The sequence below is a fragment of the Jaculus jaculus genome, chromosome 16, assembly GCF_020740685.1.
Source record: "Jaculus jaculus isolate mJacJac1 chromosome 16, mJacJac1.mat.Y.cur, whole genome shotgun sequence".
In the NCBI taxonomy this organism is placed as follows: Eukaryota; Metazoa; Chordata; class Mammalia; order Rodentia; family Dipodidae; genus Jaculus; species Jaculus jaculus.
In genome coordinates, this window is record NC_059117.1 from 6,149,834 (window position 1) to 6,168,819 (window position 18,986).

At 44.7% G+C, this 18,986-nt stretch overlaps 1 protein-coding gene and 1 pseudogene across 1 annotated transcript in view; one reads left to right on the forward strand and one right to left on the reverse strand.

Annotated features, from left to right (window-relative positions):
- Nucleotides 1–17,466, reverse strand: part of Lancl2 (LanC like 2) — a 38,327-nt gene extending 20,861 nt beyond the window's left edge. The window contains exons 1-3 of the mRNA XM_045136064.1: nt 17,203–17,466; nt 9,805–9,922; nt 1,486–1,693 (exon numbers count right to left, since the gene is read on the reverse strand). Coding sequence (XP_044991999.1) covers nt 1,486–1,693; nt 9,805–9,922; nt 17,203–17,415 — 539 coding nt within the window. The 5' untranslated portion in view covers nt 17,416–17,466. The remainder of the gene's footprint in view (nt 1–1,485; nt 1,694–9,804; nt 9,923–17,202) is intronic.
- Nucleotides 10,169–16,962, forward strand: LOC101616475 (annotated as a pseudogene).
- Nucleotides 17,467–18,986: the final 1,520 nt, after the last annotated feature.

Here is an 18,986-nt window from a genome sequence, read left to right on the forward strand (position 1 = left end):
GCACAAGTTCACACCCCATCATCACTCCCTCATATCCACATCTCAGTCAGTGCAGCACAAGTTCACACCCCATCATCACTCCCTCATCTCCACATCTCAGTCAGTGCAGCACAAGTTCACACCCCATCATCAGTCCCTCACCTCCACATCTCAGTCACTGCAGCACAAGTTCACACCCCATCATCACTCTCTCATCTCCACATCTCAGTCACTGCAGCACAAGTTCACACCCCATCATCACTCTCTCATTTCCACATCTCAATCACTGCAGCACAAGTTCACACCCCATCATCACTCTCTCATCTCCACATCTCAGTCACTGCAGCACAAGTTCACACCCCATCATCACTCCCTCATCTCCACATCTCAATCACTGCAGCACAAGTTCACACCCTGTCATCACTCCCTCACCTCCACATCTCAGTCACTGCAGCATAAGTTCACACCCCATCATCACTCTCTCATATCCACATCTCAGTCACTGCAGCACCAGTTCACACCCCATCATCACTCCCTCATCTCCACATCTCAATCACTGCAGCATAAGTTCACACCCTGTCATCACTCCCTCATCTCCACATCTCAATCACTGCAGCACAAGTTCACACCCCATCATCACTCTCTCATATCCACATCTCAGTCACTGCAGCACAAGTTCACACCCCATCATCACTCCCTCATCTCCACATCTCAGTCACTGCAGCACAAGTTCACACCCTGTCATCACTCCCTCACCTCCACATCTCAGTCACTGCAGCATAAGTGGCCACGAAATGCCAGATGTACAAGGCGGCACATGTGTCTAGAGTTTGTATGCACTGGCTGGAAGCCCTGGAACACCCATTCTCTCTCTCTCTCCCTCTCAAATACATAAAATATTTAAAAAAGAAAATAATTTCTTTAAAAAATCTTTTTTTATTTTAGAGATGAGAGAGAGGGAGAGACAGACAGATGTATATAGAGAGAATGGGCATGCCAGGACTTCCAGTCACTGCAAACAAACTCAGATTTTGTGCCATCTTGTGCATCTGGTTTCATGTGGCTTCTAGAGAACTGAACCTGGGTCCTTTCGGTTTATAGCCAGGAACCTTAACTACTAAGCTGTCTCTCCAGCCCAAATTTTTAAAAAGTGGTCTTTATTTATTATTTATTTGAGAGACAGAAAGAGGCAGAGAGAGATAGAGTTAGAGGTGGGGGGGGTAGGGAAGGAGGGAGGGAGGGAGGGAGGGAGGAAGGGAGGGAGGGAGAGAAAGGGCACACCAGGGCCTCCAGCCACTGTAAATGAACTCCAGATGCATGTGCCCCCTTGTGCATCTGGTTTATGTGGGTCCTGGAGAGTCAAACAGGGATCCTTTGGCTTTGCAGGCAAATGCCTTACCTGCTAAGCCATCTCTCCAGCCCTCCACCCCTAATTTTTGAACATCTTCGTACAGTAATAACTTCAACAAAAAATTTGAAGAAATCTCCAATTTTTTATAAGCTCACTTTGAGATGCACTCCTGTGACTCACAGTCACTTTTGAGTTTATGATATATCACGGCTCCCACAGCAAGAGGCCCAGCATCTCCACAGAGGAATGTGACTCTGCGACCACTCAGATTCCGAAGGGTTCTCTTCACGTAATCCAGGGATCGGAGCAGATAGGTCTGGTCACAAGTGACTCGGTACAGCTGCAGGTACAAGAGGGCTATTCCTGGAATGATGCCCCCGCCCCAAAGAAAAGTATTACTACTAGCACTCTTATTTATCTTCAGGATGTTATTTTCTTTTCTTTTCTTTTTTTTGTTTTTTTTTGAGGTAGGGTCTCACTCTAGCTCAGGCTGACCTGGAATTCACTCTGTAGTCTCAGGGTGGCCTCGAACTCTTGGCGATCCTCCTACCTCTGCCTCCCGAGTGCTGGGATTAAAGGCATGAGCCACCACGCCCGGCTGGATGTTATTTTCTAATTAAATGAAATACCTTCTTTTGCAAAGTCTGTATATTTCCTAACATAGAATGTTCCACAAAGTTACACATTATTTCTTAAATATAAACTCTCAAACTTTCCAAAAAACAAACGTATTGAAATTAAGGTAGAAAAAGACACAACACAAAATGAAGCCTATTATCTTACTAAGTGGCCTGACACAGCGATTCAGTGCTGCTCAATCCTTTTTTTTTGGTTGTTTTTTTTTTCTGGGCACAGTCTCAGTCTGTAGCCCCCAAGCTGGCCTTGAGCTCACAGGGATTCTCTTGCCTCAGCCTCCCACCTCAGTTTCAAAGTGCTGGGGACCAAGGGCATGTGTCATCATTGCCCACTGCCTGTTACTCTTGATTCTTATTCATGCCCAAGTTATGTTCATTCTATTTGGTCTCCTTTGTATCTCAAACTAACAAGAATTCTCTTTTATTTTGCTTAAAGTTATTTCTATGTTATTATGAATTCAGTACCTTTTTTGGATTTTATATCATCTTTCAATTTTTCATGAGTTTTAGTTATCAAGTAATCAGCCATCTAACCAGCGAGTCAAATCATTATTTACAGAACTCTTACCAACATGATGGAGGCAACTAGTGTAGTGGTGACACCTTATCACCCAATCACATGTCTGTTGTACTGAACAGAAGTCCAGAAGTGGACTGCTGACAAGACTTGTCATTCCTGCACTTAGGCGTCATAGGCGAGAGGGTCTGCAGTTTTGATCATCCTCAGCTGCAGAAGGGAGTTCAAGGCCAGGCTGGTCTACGTGAGGGCCCATCTCAACCCTTCCTCCCCATACACAAAAAAGAACTAGAGACCTAGTGAGGCTCTTTGTCAGAAAGTCTCTGGAGGCTTATTAAAGAAATTCCCAGGTTGAGGGTGGACTGGAAGAGGGTGACTGAATTTCGTCAGGAATGGAACTATCACAGAAACTCATCAATACAATTATTGTGGATTAGTAAAAAGTCAACATGACAAGCTAAGTAAAAAAGGAATCAGCATAACTATAAACTTAATAAAATACATTGTGTGAAAAATGATTGAAAGAAATGATATGAAGGTGAGAAGGCTAAATGAATTAATATAAAACTGAGGTTCTTTGATAGTCATTTAATGTCCTCTTCTGACTATTGTTCATGTTGTATTTTAGCTGCTTCGTTCTTGGATTCTTCAATTCACAATACCTCACATCTCAAATTAATCCTTGACATCTTTTAACATCACCATGAATATGCACCAATAAGGAAAAAGAAGGATCTTTAAGACCTAATTTTCCCTGGCACAGGCTTGCATGAAAAATTATTTCCGTAACAAAACAGGGACAATGGAGGCCACCTGGGCCAGAACCCATTCCTGCCAGAAAAGGACCCGTTAACCTGTCTCACAGCTCAATTTACAAATGTCCCTAATTCAGCCTCTGTCTCATAACTTTGTACAAACTGTAAATAGCAACAGGCATGGTGGGTAGGAAGGAAACTAAGGCACTTCTCCAACCCAGCTGAACTGTAATGACTCCATTTTCCTTCACCAATTTCTACTTCAATCTCTTTAGAATACAGGGGAACTGAGGTTATGTGTTCATGGACTTAAGTGCATGAACACCACCACAGGGCAATCATTCCCTTACAATATATATAACAACACACACACACACACACACACACACACATATATATCTTATTTATTTATTTAGAGTGACAGAGAGAAATAGGCAGATAGAGAGAAAAAGAGAGAGAGAGAATGGGCACACCAGGGCCTGTAGCTACTGCAACAAACAAACTCCAGATGCATGTGCTACCTTGTATACCTGGCTTTATGTGGCTATTGGGATATGGACCAGGGTCCTTGGGCTTTGCAGGTAAGTCCCTTACTGCTGAGCTGTCTCTCTAGCCCTGTGGTGGTTTGATTCAGGTGTCCCCCATAAACTTAGGTGTTCGGAATGCTAGGTTCACAGCTAATGGAGATTTGGGAATTAACACCTCCTGGAGGCAGTGTATTGTTGGGGTTATGGCTTATGGGTGTTATAGCCAGTTTCCCCTTGTCATTGTTTGGCACTCTCTCCTGTTGCTATTGTCCACCTTATGTTGGCCAGGGAATGATGGCCACCCTCTTTTCATGCCATCACTTCCTCCTGCCATCATGGAGCTTCCCTTCAGCCTGTAAACCAGAATAAACCCTTTTTCCAACAAGCTGTTCTTGGTTAGGTGATTTCTGCCAGCAACGCAAACCTGACTGCAACAGTAATGTTGGTACCGAGGAGTGGTATCATTTGCTGCTAGATACCTGACTGTGTGGCTTTGGCTTTTTGGAGCTGATTTTCAAGAGGAATGTTAAAGGATCTGATATCTTGGCCTAAGAGATGCCTTGCAGTGCTGTAAGTACAGCTTGATGGACTATTCTGGTCAGAGTTGAAAGACTTGAATGTAGTTTGAACTATGAACTATGATGTTTGGCTTATGAGGGTGAGAAAGAGCTTTGCTTGGGCTGGGCTAGCAATTAGTGTGAGAAGCTTGCTGTTAATGCCCATGTCCTGAGAATTTGAGCAGGGTTGCTTTGTGTAGAAATGAACTGGCGTGAACAGTTTTTTTGGGGTGAAATGCCACCCGTTCAGCTGCAGTTGAGAGATTACAACCACTGAGGTTGGGCCAGCTGACCTGCACTGGGGCAACAGGAAGAATGTACTCTTTTGAAGGGGCCTGAGTGTTCAAGGAGTGTCCTGTTCTTCAAGGTCTACTTTATTCCCCCCTGGATTAACAAATTGGCACCCTACTTGGTACTGTGGAATATAAGAAATGCAGAAAAGAGAGGGTCATTGAGTTGCAATGTGGTCTTGTGTTCTGGAATGGCCATGGGCAGTGTGAAGCAGGTTTGCTGGATGCCTACATGGAGACTCAATGGAGCCCTGAGCATGAACCGTGGATTGCAATGGAGATCAAGTGGAGATGCTGGGACCATGACATGGCTGCTAAGGAGAGCTGCTGGCCCAGATGAAATTTTCCAGGACTGTGAGTAGCCTAGGTGGATAGGGCAGAACTGGAACTCCAGAGACTTGTTGCTGGTTAGAATGATTGCACTTGGAGATTTGTCACTGGTTAGAGCTTTTGGACTTGAAGCTACAGTTTGATGCTTGCCCTGGTTGTTTTAAATCTTGTATTGGCTGAATATTTCTTTGCTATGCTCAATGCCATATTCTGCAGAATGAATGTTTATTCTGTGCCATTGGGGGTTTTGGGGGATATTTTGGTATTATGGCTGTTAAAAGATCTTGGACTATGGGGATGTGTAAACATCAATGGAATTGATAAAAACTATGGGGACTTTTAAAGTTGGACTGAATACACTGTATTTTATATCATGTATGGTTATCATTTTATGGGGGCCAGGGGTAGAATGTTATGGTTTGATTCAGGTGTCCTCCATAAACTTAGGTGTTCTGAATGCTACGTTCCAGCTAATGGAGATTTGGGAATTATCACCTCCTGAGGCGGCATATTGCTGGGGGCGGGCTTATGGGCGTTTCCTTGCTAATATCTGGCACACTCTCCTGTTGTTGTCCATCTGATGTTGGCCAGGGGGTGATGTCCACCCTCTGCTCATGCCATCATTTTCTCCTGCCATGTGGAGCTTCCCTTAGAGCTTGTAAGCTAAAATAAACCTTTCTTCCCCAAAGCTGCTCTTGGTTGGGCGATTTCTGCCAGAAATACAAACCTGACTGCAACAAGCTCCAATCAGTCCTTTTTATTAGTGTGTGTGTGTGTGTGTGTGTGTGTGTGTGTACATATACATATTTTTGATAATTTTATACATATATATAGTATGTATTGATCACACTCACTCCACTACTGTCTCATAAGCCATTCCTACGACTGCTGAACGCCCTCCTGAATCCTTTTTCCCTCCCCACTCAGTTCTTTCCTACTTTCATGTTTTTTGTGACCCTGCCCTGAGTTTAATCAGGTTGCTTGCATGGTCATGGGCGGGATTACTTACCAAAGCATGACACCACTGAAGACAGTGACTCCTCTCCTTAAGTAAACAGTAACCACCAACTAATCCCTCATGGAGAGGTGGGCCTCCCAAGCCTCACCGTCCATGCCAGAGCCGTGTGCAGGTTGTCACCGATGCTGTGACACGAGAAGACAGGGTTCCACAACCCTCCTCCCCATGCTCTGGCTCTTACATCCTTTCTGCTGCCTCTTCTGCCATGCTCCCGAGCCCTGGAGGGCAGGACAGACACGTTCCGCACGGGGCTGAGCAGTCGTCACTTATTTTCAGCACTTAGTGCATAACGAAGACTGACGAGTTCCTCTATTACCACTGACCACTGGAAAAAGGAGATTTTCTGACCAAGGTAACAGCTGCACTGACCTACAGGTGTAAGCGTAAATGTTTAGAAGGTACTTTGACACACTGTCTATTTAGTAAAACAACAGTAGTAGTTTTCCCTCCAGGGCCTGTGAATGCTCAAGCCTGGGCTTCTGACCAGGGTTACAGGACTAGGCATGCATTCTCTCCTGTGGCATGGTCTTCAAATTACTCAGAGGGCAGTTGGCTATCTCCAAAGCAACCATGTATGTCACTACTGCACCAGCACATGTACCTTGCCTGGCAGGTCAGTACCACAGCATGTAGAGTCCACACCTGGATAGGACTAAAGAAGACTTTTCTTCCCCAGCTGCCTATATAGTAACTTCTGGCATGATAACGGCTAGCCAGCAGGGAGGAAGCTTACAGCTTAATCCCAGCTCAATGTCTTCATGCCCTGCAACCACAGTGTTGCAAGCATGTATTCAGCAACAGAATGCTACCATCATGTTCTGGAGGGCAACCAAGAGCAACAGCAGTGGCCTGTACTGTTTTAGGAGCCTCTGGCGATTTCCTGATTTAAAAATTATAGAGAGGCATCTCACACCTAACACTGGGACTTTTGTTTAATAACTCATGGCTTCTAGAAGCTGCATTATCCACTCAGGCAGAGTACCTCAAAAAACTGCTTTTCTTTAAGTTACATTTTTAATTGGCTTATAAAGCAGCAGTTTTCCAAATGGCTTTTTCATACATTCTTATCCTGCCAACTTATGCATGCTCAAATCTTTCCATCTCTAGCTTTCCCTGTCTTTAATATCAAGTGTTCTACTATCCTACCTTCAAGCCTCTTTATTAACCCTGGAGGATAGCATCATGACAACCCCCTCTACAATCTCACATCTTTCACGCCTACCAAACAAAAGCCACATGCACAATGCTTCTCAGCTCTACACCAGTGCAGCATGGACTGGCCCCTGGGACCTGTGTGCCTTGGTTGCTGAGAAAGATGTGTTTTCTGTAGTGTTCTGTACTATCTGTGTCTATGTGATCTACGACGTCCTTTCATCCCTTCTTTCACGGTTTAGTTTCTGTCCTTCTTTCCATGTTTTTCTTCAGGGTTTCTATCTTTTTCTTGAGAACCTTTTCATATCCTGGTTAGACTTCTGCATTCTGTCCTTTTATGTAGCTGTTTGATTGTGTCCTCTTTGCACTGATCCAGTATTCCACTCGTGTTATAGTCACTATTTTGAGTAATTTGGAATCCTGCCTTGGTAGTTCTCACTGGGGTTATCTACTGCACATTGGCTTGGTGTGTGCGTGCGCCAGCTGGAGATGGCGTTTTAGTCAGGTTTCTCTAGCATACCTGTGCTGCGTACTTGGCACAGTGCTTGCTGCTTTGTGTTTGCTTGTCTTTGCTCTGCTTTGTAGTGCTTGGGGTCTTTGTGAATGAGGTGGTCTCAACTCACTTGATGCTGTGCTGGAACTTACACTAGGCTCCCAACCCAAATGAGATTTTGGTGTCTGCCCCTCCCCCCTTGTGGGGGATGGGATGATTGCTAAAGAGAATTTAAACGTTAGACCTCAGCTTTATTCCCAGTGGTGGATAGACTGCACTCAAGGAGTAAAGAGGATTTCTTTATTAAAGGGAATCTAGCTGCTAGAACTTAAGGACCCCTGTTCCAATTACGTTCCAAGTAAGATGTCAGGTCCTGTGCATAGGACTGGGTGAAGGAAGGAAGATTTCTACAAAGATCCAGCTGCTGGAAATTAGGCAAGTCTGTAGTATCCAAGAGGCAGGTCCTGTGCTCTGTGTGGGGTGGAGGGGAGAGGATGTATAAAGACCGTCCACTGCTGGAACTTGCCAGTGTCTGTTCTAATCCAGATGCCCAGCATGGTGCAGGGTGCAGAGGAAAGGGTTTCTGCAGGAGTGTGCCTGCTGGAACGCACCCACTCTTCCCAATCCCAGTCAAGACTCTGGCTCTTACTCTCTGCCCAGGATGAAGGAGAGAAGTCTAAAGGGATCTGGCCTCTGGAACTTATGTACACCCAAACTAGTCCCTGTCAAGATGCTCACCCTATGCTCCTAGTGAGGCAAAGAGGAGAGGCTTCCTCAGGGGACTGGCTGCTGGGACTTAGGCAGGCCTGCGCCTTTCACAATGTCAGTCCTGTGTTTACTATTTCCATCTCTGAGACCAAGTCCTCCTGCTGCTTCTATCAGGGATTCCAGAAGACGACAACAGCTGAGGACGTATAAGAAATACTGGTTCCTAGAACCCACCCCAAATTCCTAATGTTTGTTACAAAGGTCTCTCCCTGATTCTAATGCATAGCCAGTTTGGGGTCAACAATGAGAGTATTAAAAACCCTTTTCAACAAGAAAGGCTGTAAGTTATAAGACTTCTTAGGGAAAACCTATGCTATTAGTAGATATTTTTCTTCTCAAATACGTTTTCCCCCTATAATACTTTGTATTTGCTTTTGGTCAAGCACGAATACCTCATTTTACTTTAGGATAAACTTCTTTCACTCTGTCAGTAATTTGTATCCATGTGTGTCTGGGTGTACATATCTGATATAATTGACTCTAATGAAAAAATGTAAATGTTTTATTGGTAAGATATAAACTTCACTGAAGTAAATATGAATATTCATTTGAATACGAATACAAAGAACAAAATTATCAGGGCTATTATTTTTGGTTATGTATTGTAAAACTAGGTATCTTCTCACAGTAGTCCCAACCTGTGACTATGCTATTTATTTCTTTATTTATTTGACAGAGAGAGAGAGAGAGAGAGAGAGAGAGAGAGGGGGAGGGACAGACAGACAGACAGACAGAGAGTGGGCCAGGGCACAATGGCCCCTTTGTCTGCTCTCCACACTTCTGCCTTGAATATATGCTTTACTTATTTTGAAATGGACTCTATCTTCTACACACTTGTATGTCTCATCTGAAAATCACAAGGGCCAGGGAGATGAGAGACTAGAGTAAGATCCTGATGACAGAAGACCAGTAAGAATGTGAAGATTAATTAAGGCAAGTTTGATGACATAATTTGTTCTGAATATTGTTAACTTTTTGTTTAAATGTTGTCATAAACACAAAAATTAGTAAAAATGTTATGTATAAATCAAAATAAAAATCTTTGTGTACAAATGAGTCAAATTGAGTAGATGCAACAGGGTAAACTGTTTATGAAACATATCAAAGAAATCATTCAATCATAACTTATCATGAGGATTAAAACGACACCAACAAATGAACATAACTGATGTAGGATAAGGTTGCTCTTATCCTATCAGGGCCTATATTAAACAAATACTATTAAAAACTATGACATCTACATTCTAAAGGTCAAACCTTCAGGTAGAAAGCATTTCTTCAAAAATAAAATCCCAAAACATCTCACTGATGAAGACAGTCTAAAAGTTTATTTCAAAAGTATAAAAATTTACCACTTTAAAGAAAATGTCAAAGCTAAGTCTTACAACCTGTAATTGAAGAACAGAACATCTCAGTTCCACACTCCCCATACCTGTCCAGCCAGTGTAAGCCGAGCAATCATGAGGGTCAGCTGTTTTCAGTCCTTCCTCCATCTGCTGTAGAAGGTCTTTGATTTTGGTCTGGATCCGCCTTGTGAGTTTATGAATGATCTAAGAACAAAAAGAAGACATATATTTATATTGCACAAGAACATGCTAATTTTGCAAGAGTTGCCAAAAGTGCATTAGACATAGTAGGGAGAAGTGATATCATTTGGTCCATCTTAGTTGGCTGGCATATGCCCTGGCTTTTACAAGGTTGCTGTTTTAATTAAATAATGATCAATGTGGATTACAACTCACAAACAGGATTCTAAGACATAACCTCACACACAAAAAAAAAAAAAGCAGGGAAAAATGGTGGCTGCCCCTTTCAAAGTAGTTGAAGGGGCCAAAGGATAACAGTCCAAGGATAGCCACTCCCTTCAGTGAAGACAGATGTTTCACTCACCATTGGGAGTGCTGCTCAACCTGAGACATATCCTAGAAGGAAAACATCACTGTGGCTACAGAAACTGGCTTTTCCCCAAGATTTTTCCAAAGGCCAAGATTCCAACACCAGGCACCTTGACAAATGTTTTGCAAGTGACCTGATTTTTCACAGTAACAAGCAATGTAGCAACTTTGATGGAAAATGGATGAGAAAAGATGTTAACCAAAAAAACCCACAGACTATAATCCATTCGTAATTAAATATTTGGAGATTAGACTATGGCAAAGATCAAAGATAAATGTGGGCAATTCATCCTGATGCAGGTTATTATAATGCTCTGGTCCCCCCTATAGGAGTGTTGAAGAACTATGGATGCAGTATCAACAAAATACGTTTGGACAGCAACAAACAGAAAAGTGCTCAGTTTTCACAGTGAGGTGGACCACAGAAGGAAGGTGGATGGTCACGGGGGCTCTTAGGGAAGAGTTCATCTTATGGAATGGACTTACTTTAAACACTGAAACAATACTGAAGGCTCGCAATAGTCCAGTGAGGGCCATGACTGAGTCACATAATGACATGTGGATACTGACAGCAGATCATGGAGGATATGTGAAATATTGGCAATTTAATATGAACAATATCAAGATGTTCCAGGCATTTAAGGAGGTGATTGGAGAGGCTATGTTTACACACAATATACAATTTTCTATTGTCCCTAATGTCATGGTTAACTTATTCTCTAAGTGTACTCAGGGTATATAGATGCATAGCCTTTGTCAGATTCTGGGAAACTTTCTACATTCCTCTATAAACCTGGTATTTCTCTTTGTTTTCATACATTCACAATTTTACTCAAAAAAGAAAAAAATTCAAAGAGGGGAACAGAAAAGAAAAACAGAAGATGACTATACAAATACTTTTGTTTTGATAAAGTACAGAATCTAAAAAATTGGATCATAGTTAATTTAGATGGTCAATTTGACTGGCTCTAGAATCATCTACGAGACATGCCTCTAGGTGTGTCTGTGAGTGCGTCAACTGAAGAGGGGAGAGCTGGGATCCCACTGGCTGGGATTCTGGACTAAATGAGAAAGGGAAGAGCCATATAATCACTAGCACCATCCCACTGCTTCCTGACTCCGCTTCCAAGAGCAGACACTCCCACTGTCATGCCTCATACCTGACACACTCTGTCCCTTCTGAGCAACAACATGCCAAATGAACACTTGTCTGCCAGCACTTGGGAAGTGAAGGCAGGTCAGTCAGGAACTCAAGGCCAGCCTAGTCTACATGAGACTCTGTCTCAATACACAACACAACACAATAAAACAAAACAACTATCCTAAACTGTGACCCAAAACAAATCCTTCTTCCTTTAAGTTGCTTCTGTCAGGTATTTTGTCACAGGAATGAGAAGAATGACTAATACAGATTGTTTAAAAATTACTGACAAGGGGGAAATATTTACAGGTTATAAATTAAAATTACTGAAAAGGGAAGTATTTGCAAAAGTTATAAATGAAAATGAGCAAGGAGAAATGTTTACATAGTTACAACAATTAATGAAAAGGAAAATATATGGAACAATTATAAATAAAAAGGAATGTATAAGCACAAATGACCCCAAATTATTACTACCTCTCATGCAAAAGGAAAAACAAGCACATGCAAAATTTCTCAGTAAATAAAAACAAATATATTTCCTAATAAATTAACAAAGAATAAAAAAGAAGTATTACACCTAAAGCTACTGAGAGCAAAGAAAATGTGTTTGTCTTCGCTTCCAACAGTCTTTCATAAGAGAACTATGTCAGGTTCCTACAGCTGTGGTTGGTTGTGTTGGGATCTTTTCTACCACTGTTCATTTTTACAAGTTTATTTGCTGTATCACCTGCTGGGGGGGGGTTCTCAAAGTCTGATAATTATAAGTGACTTAAGTTCTCCCTCTACAATTGTCTTGTTTAACCCTGGTGTGTATGTTGACGTTGTTATTAAGCATACACAACTTACAATGTTAAATACCCCTGACAAATTGAATTTCATAGTGAAATGTACCCTTGTAGAATGTTTCTGCATAATTAAGGCTTTCAAGGCAAATTTTACTAGAATTTAAAGATTCTGAACTAAATATAAGCCTTAGGAATTCATTTGCATCAGCATACATAGTAAAAACTCCAGAGAGGTTTAGTAAATGTAACTGTTTATGTTTCAAATGAGCTGAAACCACGTACACACTTTAAAATGGTACTGAATTTGTCTCTTACCTACATTTACAGCATGCATTCCTAAGGTGAAGATAGGATACTTCCAATGACTTTAAAATGGTACTGACCTTGCTTCTTACACTTGGTACATTTTTATTTTTTCGAGGAGGTGTCTCACTTTAGCCAAGGCTGATCTGGAATTCACTGTGTAGTCCCAGGCTGGCATTGAACTCAAGAGATCCCTCTACCTCTGCCTCCTTAGCAATGGAATTAAAGGCGTGTGCCACCACATCTGGCCACAGTGTATATTTTAAAGGTGAGGATTGTATGTTTCCAATGACTTCAAAATGGTACTGAGTTTGCTTCTTATACAGCGTGCCAGGACGGGATTCTTCCAGTGAGACTATCTCAGAAGGGAAGGAGAGACAATTGCTTCTTTATCCTTTATAGCACACCGAGATCATTCCACTCTGAATTAGACTTCATATTTGTAGGGCAGCCAACCCTCTGTTTATGGCAATGCCTCCACAGGTAAAACTAACAAATCTCTGATTCAGGAGCCTTTCAGTACAAATTTGAGGTATTAAAAATCTAATAGGGACTTTTACCTTCCTGTTATAAATCTATCTTATGTGAGATCAAAATAGTTATTTCAACTTTCTAAATGATGCTTTGCCAAACATTTACTTTTGACCTTTGTCTTTATAAAGTGCATAGACTTTTAACTATAAAGTCTGTAATCCTACCACTCAGGTGACAAAGCAGAATAGAGAGTTCAAGGCCAGCCTGAGCTACATAGTGAGACCCTGTCTCAACAAGCAGGTAATAGCAATAATAAAGTGCACATCTTGCATGGGATATGATTAAAACTCTTGTTTGTGTTGTAAGGGGGGGAGCAGGTTCCTTTTACCACATGTTAATCTTTGTGTAGATTAACTGGCTGGATCTAGGAAATGAATTAATACAAAAGCCAATTAACAGGAGAAAATGACACAAGTTGTAGCAGTTAGCTTCTCTTTTTTTGAGACAAAACACCCAACCAGAGGCAGCTTTCGAAAGGAAAGTGTTGTATTTTGGGTTTACAGTTTTGAAGGGAAGCATCATAATAGAGCAAAGCAATTAGCTCACATCACCACACATCCATAGCAGAGAACAGCCAAGTGCCAGGTGGCTCTCAACCCACAAGAGGCTAGACTCATGGATCCCAAGGTCTGCCCCCAGCAGCCCACTTCCTCCAGCAAGGCTCTACCTCCCAAACTCCACTAGCTGGGGACTGAGTAGAAGCTTAAACACAAACATCTGACATGGAAGACATTTATATTGAAACCACTATACAAATTTTATAAATTGTATGTATGTATGAGAATTTTTAACACAGAGTAAAGGTTAAAGAACACCAAAGCAAGTTGTTTTTACTCTTTTTAGATAAAGAATAATACATTTATGTATGAATACAAGACATAGATCTCTGAACTAAATTCTAGGGATGTCAATAAGAGATAAAGTTGGTGGGGGGGAAAGCTTGTGGAAGGCAAGTTACTTCAAGGAGCTGCTTACTCAAGTTCATCACAGTTCCAACTTCCAGTACGGAGTGAAACACTCTTTGTCACTTTAATGCTATGAGATGCCCCTCCTAAGAGACCTTTTTTATTCTTATTTTTAATTTTAGAGAGAGAGAGAATTGGCGTGCCAGGACCTCAGGTACTGAAATTGAACTCCAGATGCTTGTGCCACCTACTGGGCATGTGCAACTTTGGAGTGTGCCTCACCTTCGTGTGTCTGACTTAAGTGGGATCTGGAGAGTTGAACATGGATCCTTAGGCTTTGCAGGTAAGTGCCTTAATCACTAAGCCATCTCACCAGCCCCTAAGAAACTTTCTATAATTGGCTGCAGGCAGAGAAGTCAGGTCAAATGGCCCTTTTTGAAGTTACAGCTCCCCAAGTGATTCCCGTTTGCAATAATCAACATGTCACATTGTAAATTTTGTATGCCCCTGTCTTTAACTCTTTACGCTGCTTCTGGTAGGGTGTTTTGTCTCATTAACAAGAAGGCACTCCCCAAAAATTAGTGGTACCAGAAGTTGGGTAATTGGAACTATATTTCAGGAGGAACATGGAAGGATTTGGAACTTGGACTAGAGAAGCAGAGCTTAATGGGCCACTGTGGGGAGAGTTTGAAAGAGCACAGTATAGATAAAAGTGGACTGTGAAACCTGACTTACGAAGCTTCATAAAGAGAAGGAAAGACTTTACTGGGACTGCGCTAGAGGCGGCTCCCGTGCTACTCTGGCTGTGTTCTACCCACGTCCTGAGAACTTGAGCAAAGCTGACTTTTAAAGCAATGAACTGGCTTATGTGATGGAAGAAATACAGAGTGCAAAGGTGTGATAATGTGAAGTTTGGCATAAGAAAGATGTGAGCTGGTCCTGGGTACAGAGACTGTATTGTTTCACTTACAATACTGAAAAGATCACCACCACTGAGGACAGGCCAGCTGGTGGGCACTGGGCCAACAGAAGCGATGATTTTTTTCCTTTTCTTTTTTTTTTTTTTTTTTTTTTTGAGGTAGGGTCTCACTCTGGTCCAGGCTGACTTGGAATTCACTATGTAGTCTTAGGGTGGCCTTAAACTCATGGTGATCTGCCCCTGAAAGCTGGGATTAATGGTGTGTACCACTACGCCTGGCATAAGTGATGATTCTTTTGAAAGGAGAGAACAGAGCCTGAAGGAAAAATGCTGCGTGAGTTTTCTGCTTCTCAAGTTGGGCTTCACTCCCCCATGAATCAACAAGTTTGACAGCTAACCTGGCACTGGTTTTGAAAGTATGACATATTCAGGAAATAGGATCACTGGATGCCAACCATGGTTCTGGGAGCACTGATGCTGTAGAGTGTGATGCTGGGTCATAGTTCCTGCATGGGGACCATGGGGGTGGGTACATGGCATGGAGCTGTGAAGATGAACCGTGGGTTACAGTGGAGACCCCAAGATATTGGAAATGCCAGGACTGTCGGAAGACTGCCAAGGAAAGCTGTTGGCTAGGGTGGGTTCTGTCTGGGCGGAGGTAGGAAGCTGCTAATGCCTTTCTGAGCTCAAATGATTTCGTCACAAGTCCCAGGTGTCAGGCTTTAGCTGCAGGATGAGAAGTTTGTCCTACTGTTTTTCAATCTTTCCTTGCTATGTTACATTCTTCCTTTTTGCATTGGTGACATTTACTTTTTGCCCTTATATGTTAGATGCATTTAGCTTGTGTTTTAATTTTATAAGACTCACAGTTGAAACTCGATAATAAAATCTTTCTAAACTTCACTCTCTATGTATTTCAATCAAATTTGTAAGACAAAATCCAGGAAGTCACTGACTCAGTGAAAGTTTTGTGCAGCTATGAACGTCCAGCACTCTTAACTCCTTAGTTCCATACAGCCCAACCAAGACTTGAGAAACCCTCTGTTGCTCTCAAAGACACCCAAAGTCCCAGTATCAAGGGGAATTTTATTAGTGCTCATCAAAATAACCACTCTGCTTTTGGTTCCTTATTAGCTCCTTTCCCACGATTGCCTTTGTTCAGTCTAGTATAAATATACTTGCTACTTGGCCTTCCATTCCTCATCAGGCATCACATAAAGTGCATCAAGTTAACTTTGCAACTTTCTTCCTGCTAGCGTTTCCTGACGTTTGCATTCTCTGGCACCGCTGAGAACCCTTAGGATTAAATCTGGCTTTCTATGCTGGCCTCCAATTCCTGGGCACACAGAAAATGACAAAGGTTTATGGTTTTTTTTTTTTTTTTTGTCGTTTTTGAGGTAGGGTCTCATTCTAGCTCATGGTGACCTAAACTCACAGCCATCCTCCTATCACTGCCTCTTGAGCACTGGTATTAAAGGCATGCCCTGCAGCTTCTGGTATTTTCTTTGGGGGAGAAAGGAGCAATTTTATTTATTTGCAGTGAGAAATAGAACAGACACACAGAGAATCGGCCACAGCAAAAGAACTAGACGCATGCACCACCCTGTGCGTCTGGCTATATCTGGGTACTGGGGAATCGAACCGGGGATGTCTCTGCAGACAAGTATCTCTTCGGCCCACCATTTCTGTTTTTGTTGTTGTTTTGTTTTGAATCCTTTCTTTTCTTTTTTTCCAGACAGCATCTTATTCTGCAATAGGGGCCCGCCTGATACTCGTTGCGCCGAACGTTGTCCAGGCTGACCTCGAACTCACGGGCAAGCCTGCCTCAGCTTCGCTGCCGTGAGCCACCCTACCCGCCCAGCGAAGCCTTTTCGCTGCTGCCTCTGGGCCGCCGTCACTCCAAGGGCGAAGGACCGGGACGCGAGTGTCAGCTTCGGAACGACGCCACGACGTCGTCGTGCTTCCCCATGAAGTGCCCCAGGCCGTCCCTGAAAGCTCCGGAGGCGGGAACGACCAAGGGCGCTCGGTCCGTCACCCAGCCAAGCGGGCCAGGGCCGGCGCGCGCGGATGACGCCACAGCGCGGGTGGCGGCGCGCCGCGGATGACGTCACAGCGCGGATGCCGGCGCGCCGCGGATGACGTCACAGCGCGGATGCCGGCGCGCCGCGGATGACGTCACAGCGCGGATGCCGGCGCAGCGCGGATGGCGTCACGGCGCGGATGGCGGCGCGCCGCGCGCGGATGGCGTCACGGCGACAGGGCGCGGCGCACGGACGCTACCATTGCCGGCGCCCCCCGCCGCGCCCCGCCCCGCCCCGCCCCCACCGCGGCCCGGCCGCACTCACCTTCCCGTCCGGGTGGAAAGGCAGGCCCGAGGGCTTGTCGGCGGTGGGCGGCGGGCGGGCGCAGCCGGCGTCCTCGGCTCCCCCGGCCGCGAGCCCCGCGGCGGAGGCGGCGGCGGCCTCGTAGTCCGGGAAGGGGTTGGGGAAGGCCCGTTCCTCCATGTCCGCCTCTCCTCCCAGCTGCAGCCTCAGTCTCTTGGACATGGTCTCGCCCATGTCCGCCGCGCGCTCCCCGAGCGCAGCTGCTCCGGCACGGCGCGCGAGCTGGGACAAACCTCCGCGGAGACGGCGCGGTCGCGGCGGGGTCTAGGCGCCTGCGGCACGCCCGAGGCGGCGGGCTGGCTGGCCGGCGGCGGGGCGGGCGCGGCGGCCGCCTCGCGGAGGGCGCATCGGGCCGGGGCCGCGGCCCCGAGCGAAGGACCGGCCGCCCGTGCTGGGCGGGAGCCGCGCTGGAGTCGCTCGCTCGGGCGGGCGGGCGGGCGGCGGCGGCCGACCCCTCCTCCCGCGGCTAGGGCCCCGCCGAGGGCCGCCGAGCGCGCTCGGGCGCGGGGAGCTGCCCGCCCGAGCTCATTCGGGGCGTGCGCGCTTCGCAGGGCCGGGCGAGCGCATCCCCACGCTCTGCAGCCCGCAGGGGCCGCTGCTCCGGTGCTCGGCCTGTGGATGCCTTAGACGCAGGAATGGCAACAGCTTTGATATTTTATGGGGGAAAATCTCTCCTAAAGAAGAGCATTCCCCAACTGCCTGAGCCAGCTGAAGGCTAATCTCTCAGGAAGGAGCAGGGATACTGTCCCTCCCGGTCTTCACTGTTGGGGGGGGGGTGCCTTGGAGGAGGAGTCACAGGCTCCCCCTGTCTTTTCAATTTATGCTTTATTTTCAGTCTCTTTGTTTTGAATAGACGGACGTATCTGGTAACAAGAGATAATATGAAAGTGTGCTTAATCATATAATTTTATCAGCCAGAGAAAAGCGTTCAATATTAATTGGCTAGCAGTATAACACGTATTATAAAAAGCAAACAAATGGATGATTGCATTTATATATTCACAATACGTAATTTCACAGTCTTGGTCTGTAGTCTTCATATTGTTTACTCAGAACCAAACCGATATGATAATTTCTCCTTGAGGTTTATTCCAGTTTTCCATTTAACAAGCAATGGTCCTAGGTGATGATCAGATAGTTAGAAGTTTCTGCCCTCGGGGGGGGGTGCTCAGTTAGTGAATGAGAAAGGCAAGAATGATAGTGGCATAACGGAAAATTTCATGAGTCCAAACAATGTGCCCATTAATGTAGTGGCAGAAGTAACATGAAAGAAAACAGTGGCACCAAACCCAGTCACTCCAGCCTTTGGCCTCAGAATGGGTTGATGCGAAAGTTTGAGTTCCCATTGCCACCTTGTCCTGCTGATCTACAACTCAGCCAACCTCAGAAGATAGCATACATGTGAAACACACTATGCCTGACCATGAGGAGAGAGCTATCACAGGAGGGATTTAGCTCCCCTGAGTTCAAGGAAACACTTTTGACACAGCAGAGTGTCTGTTGCAGTCGCATGCCTTCTGGGTCTACCCTCAGATAAAGAAGGCTCCTCGGGCTGGAGAGATGGCTTAGCGGTTAAGCGCTTGCCTGTGAAGCCTAAAGACCCCAGTTCGAGGCTCGGTTCCCCAGGTCCCACGTTAGCCAGATGCACAAGGGGGGCGCACGCGTCTGGAGTTTGTAAGCCCTGGCGCGCCCATTCTCTTCCCTCTATCTGTCTTTCTGTCTGTCGCTCTCAAATAAATAAATAA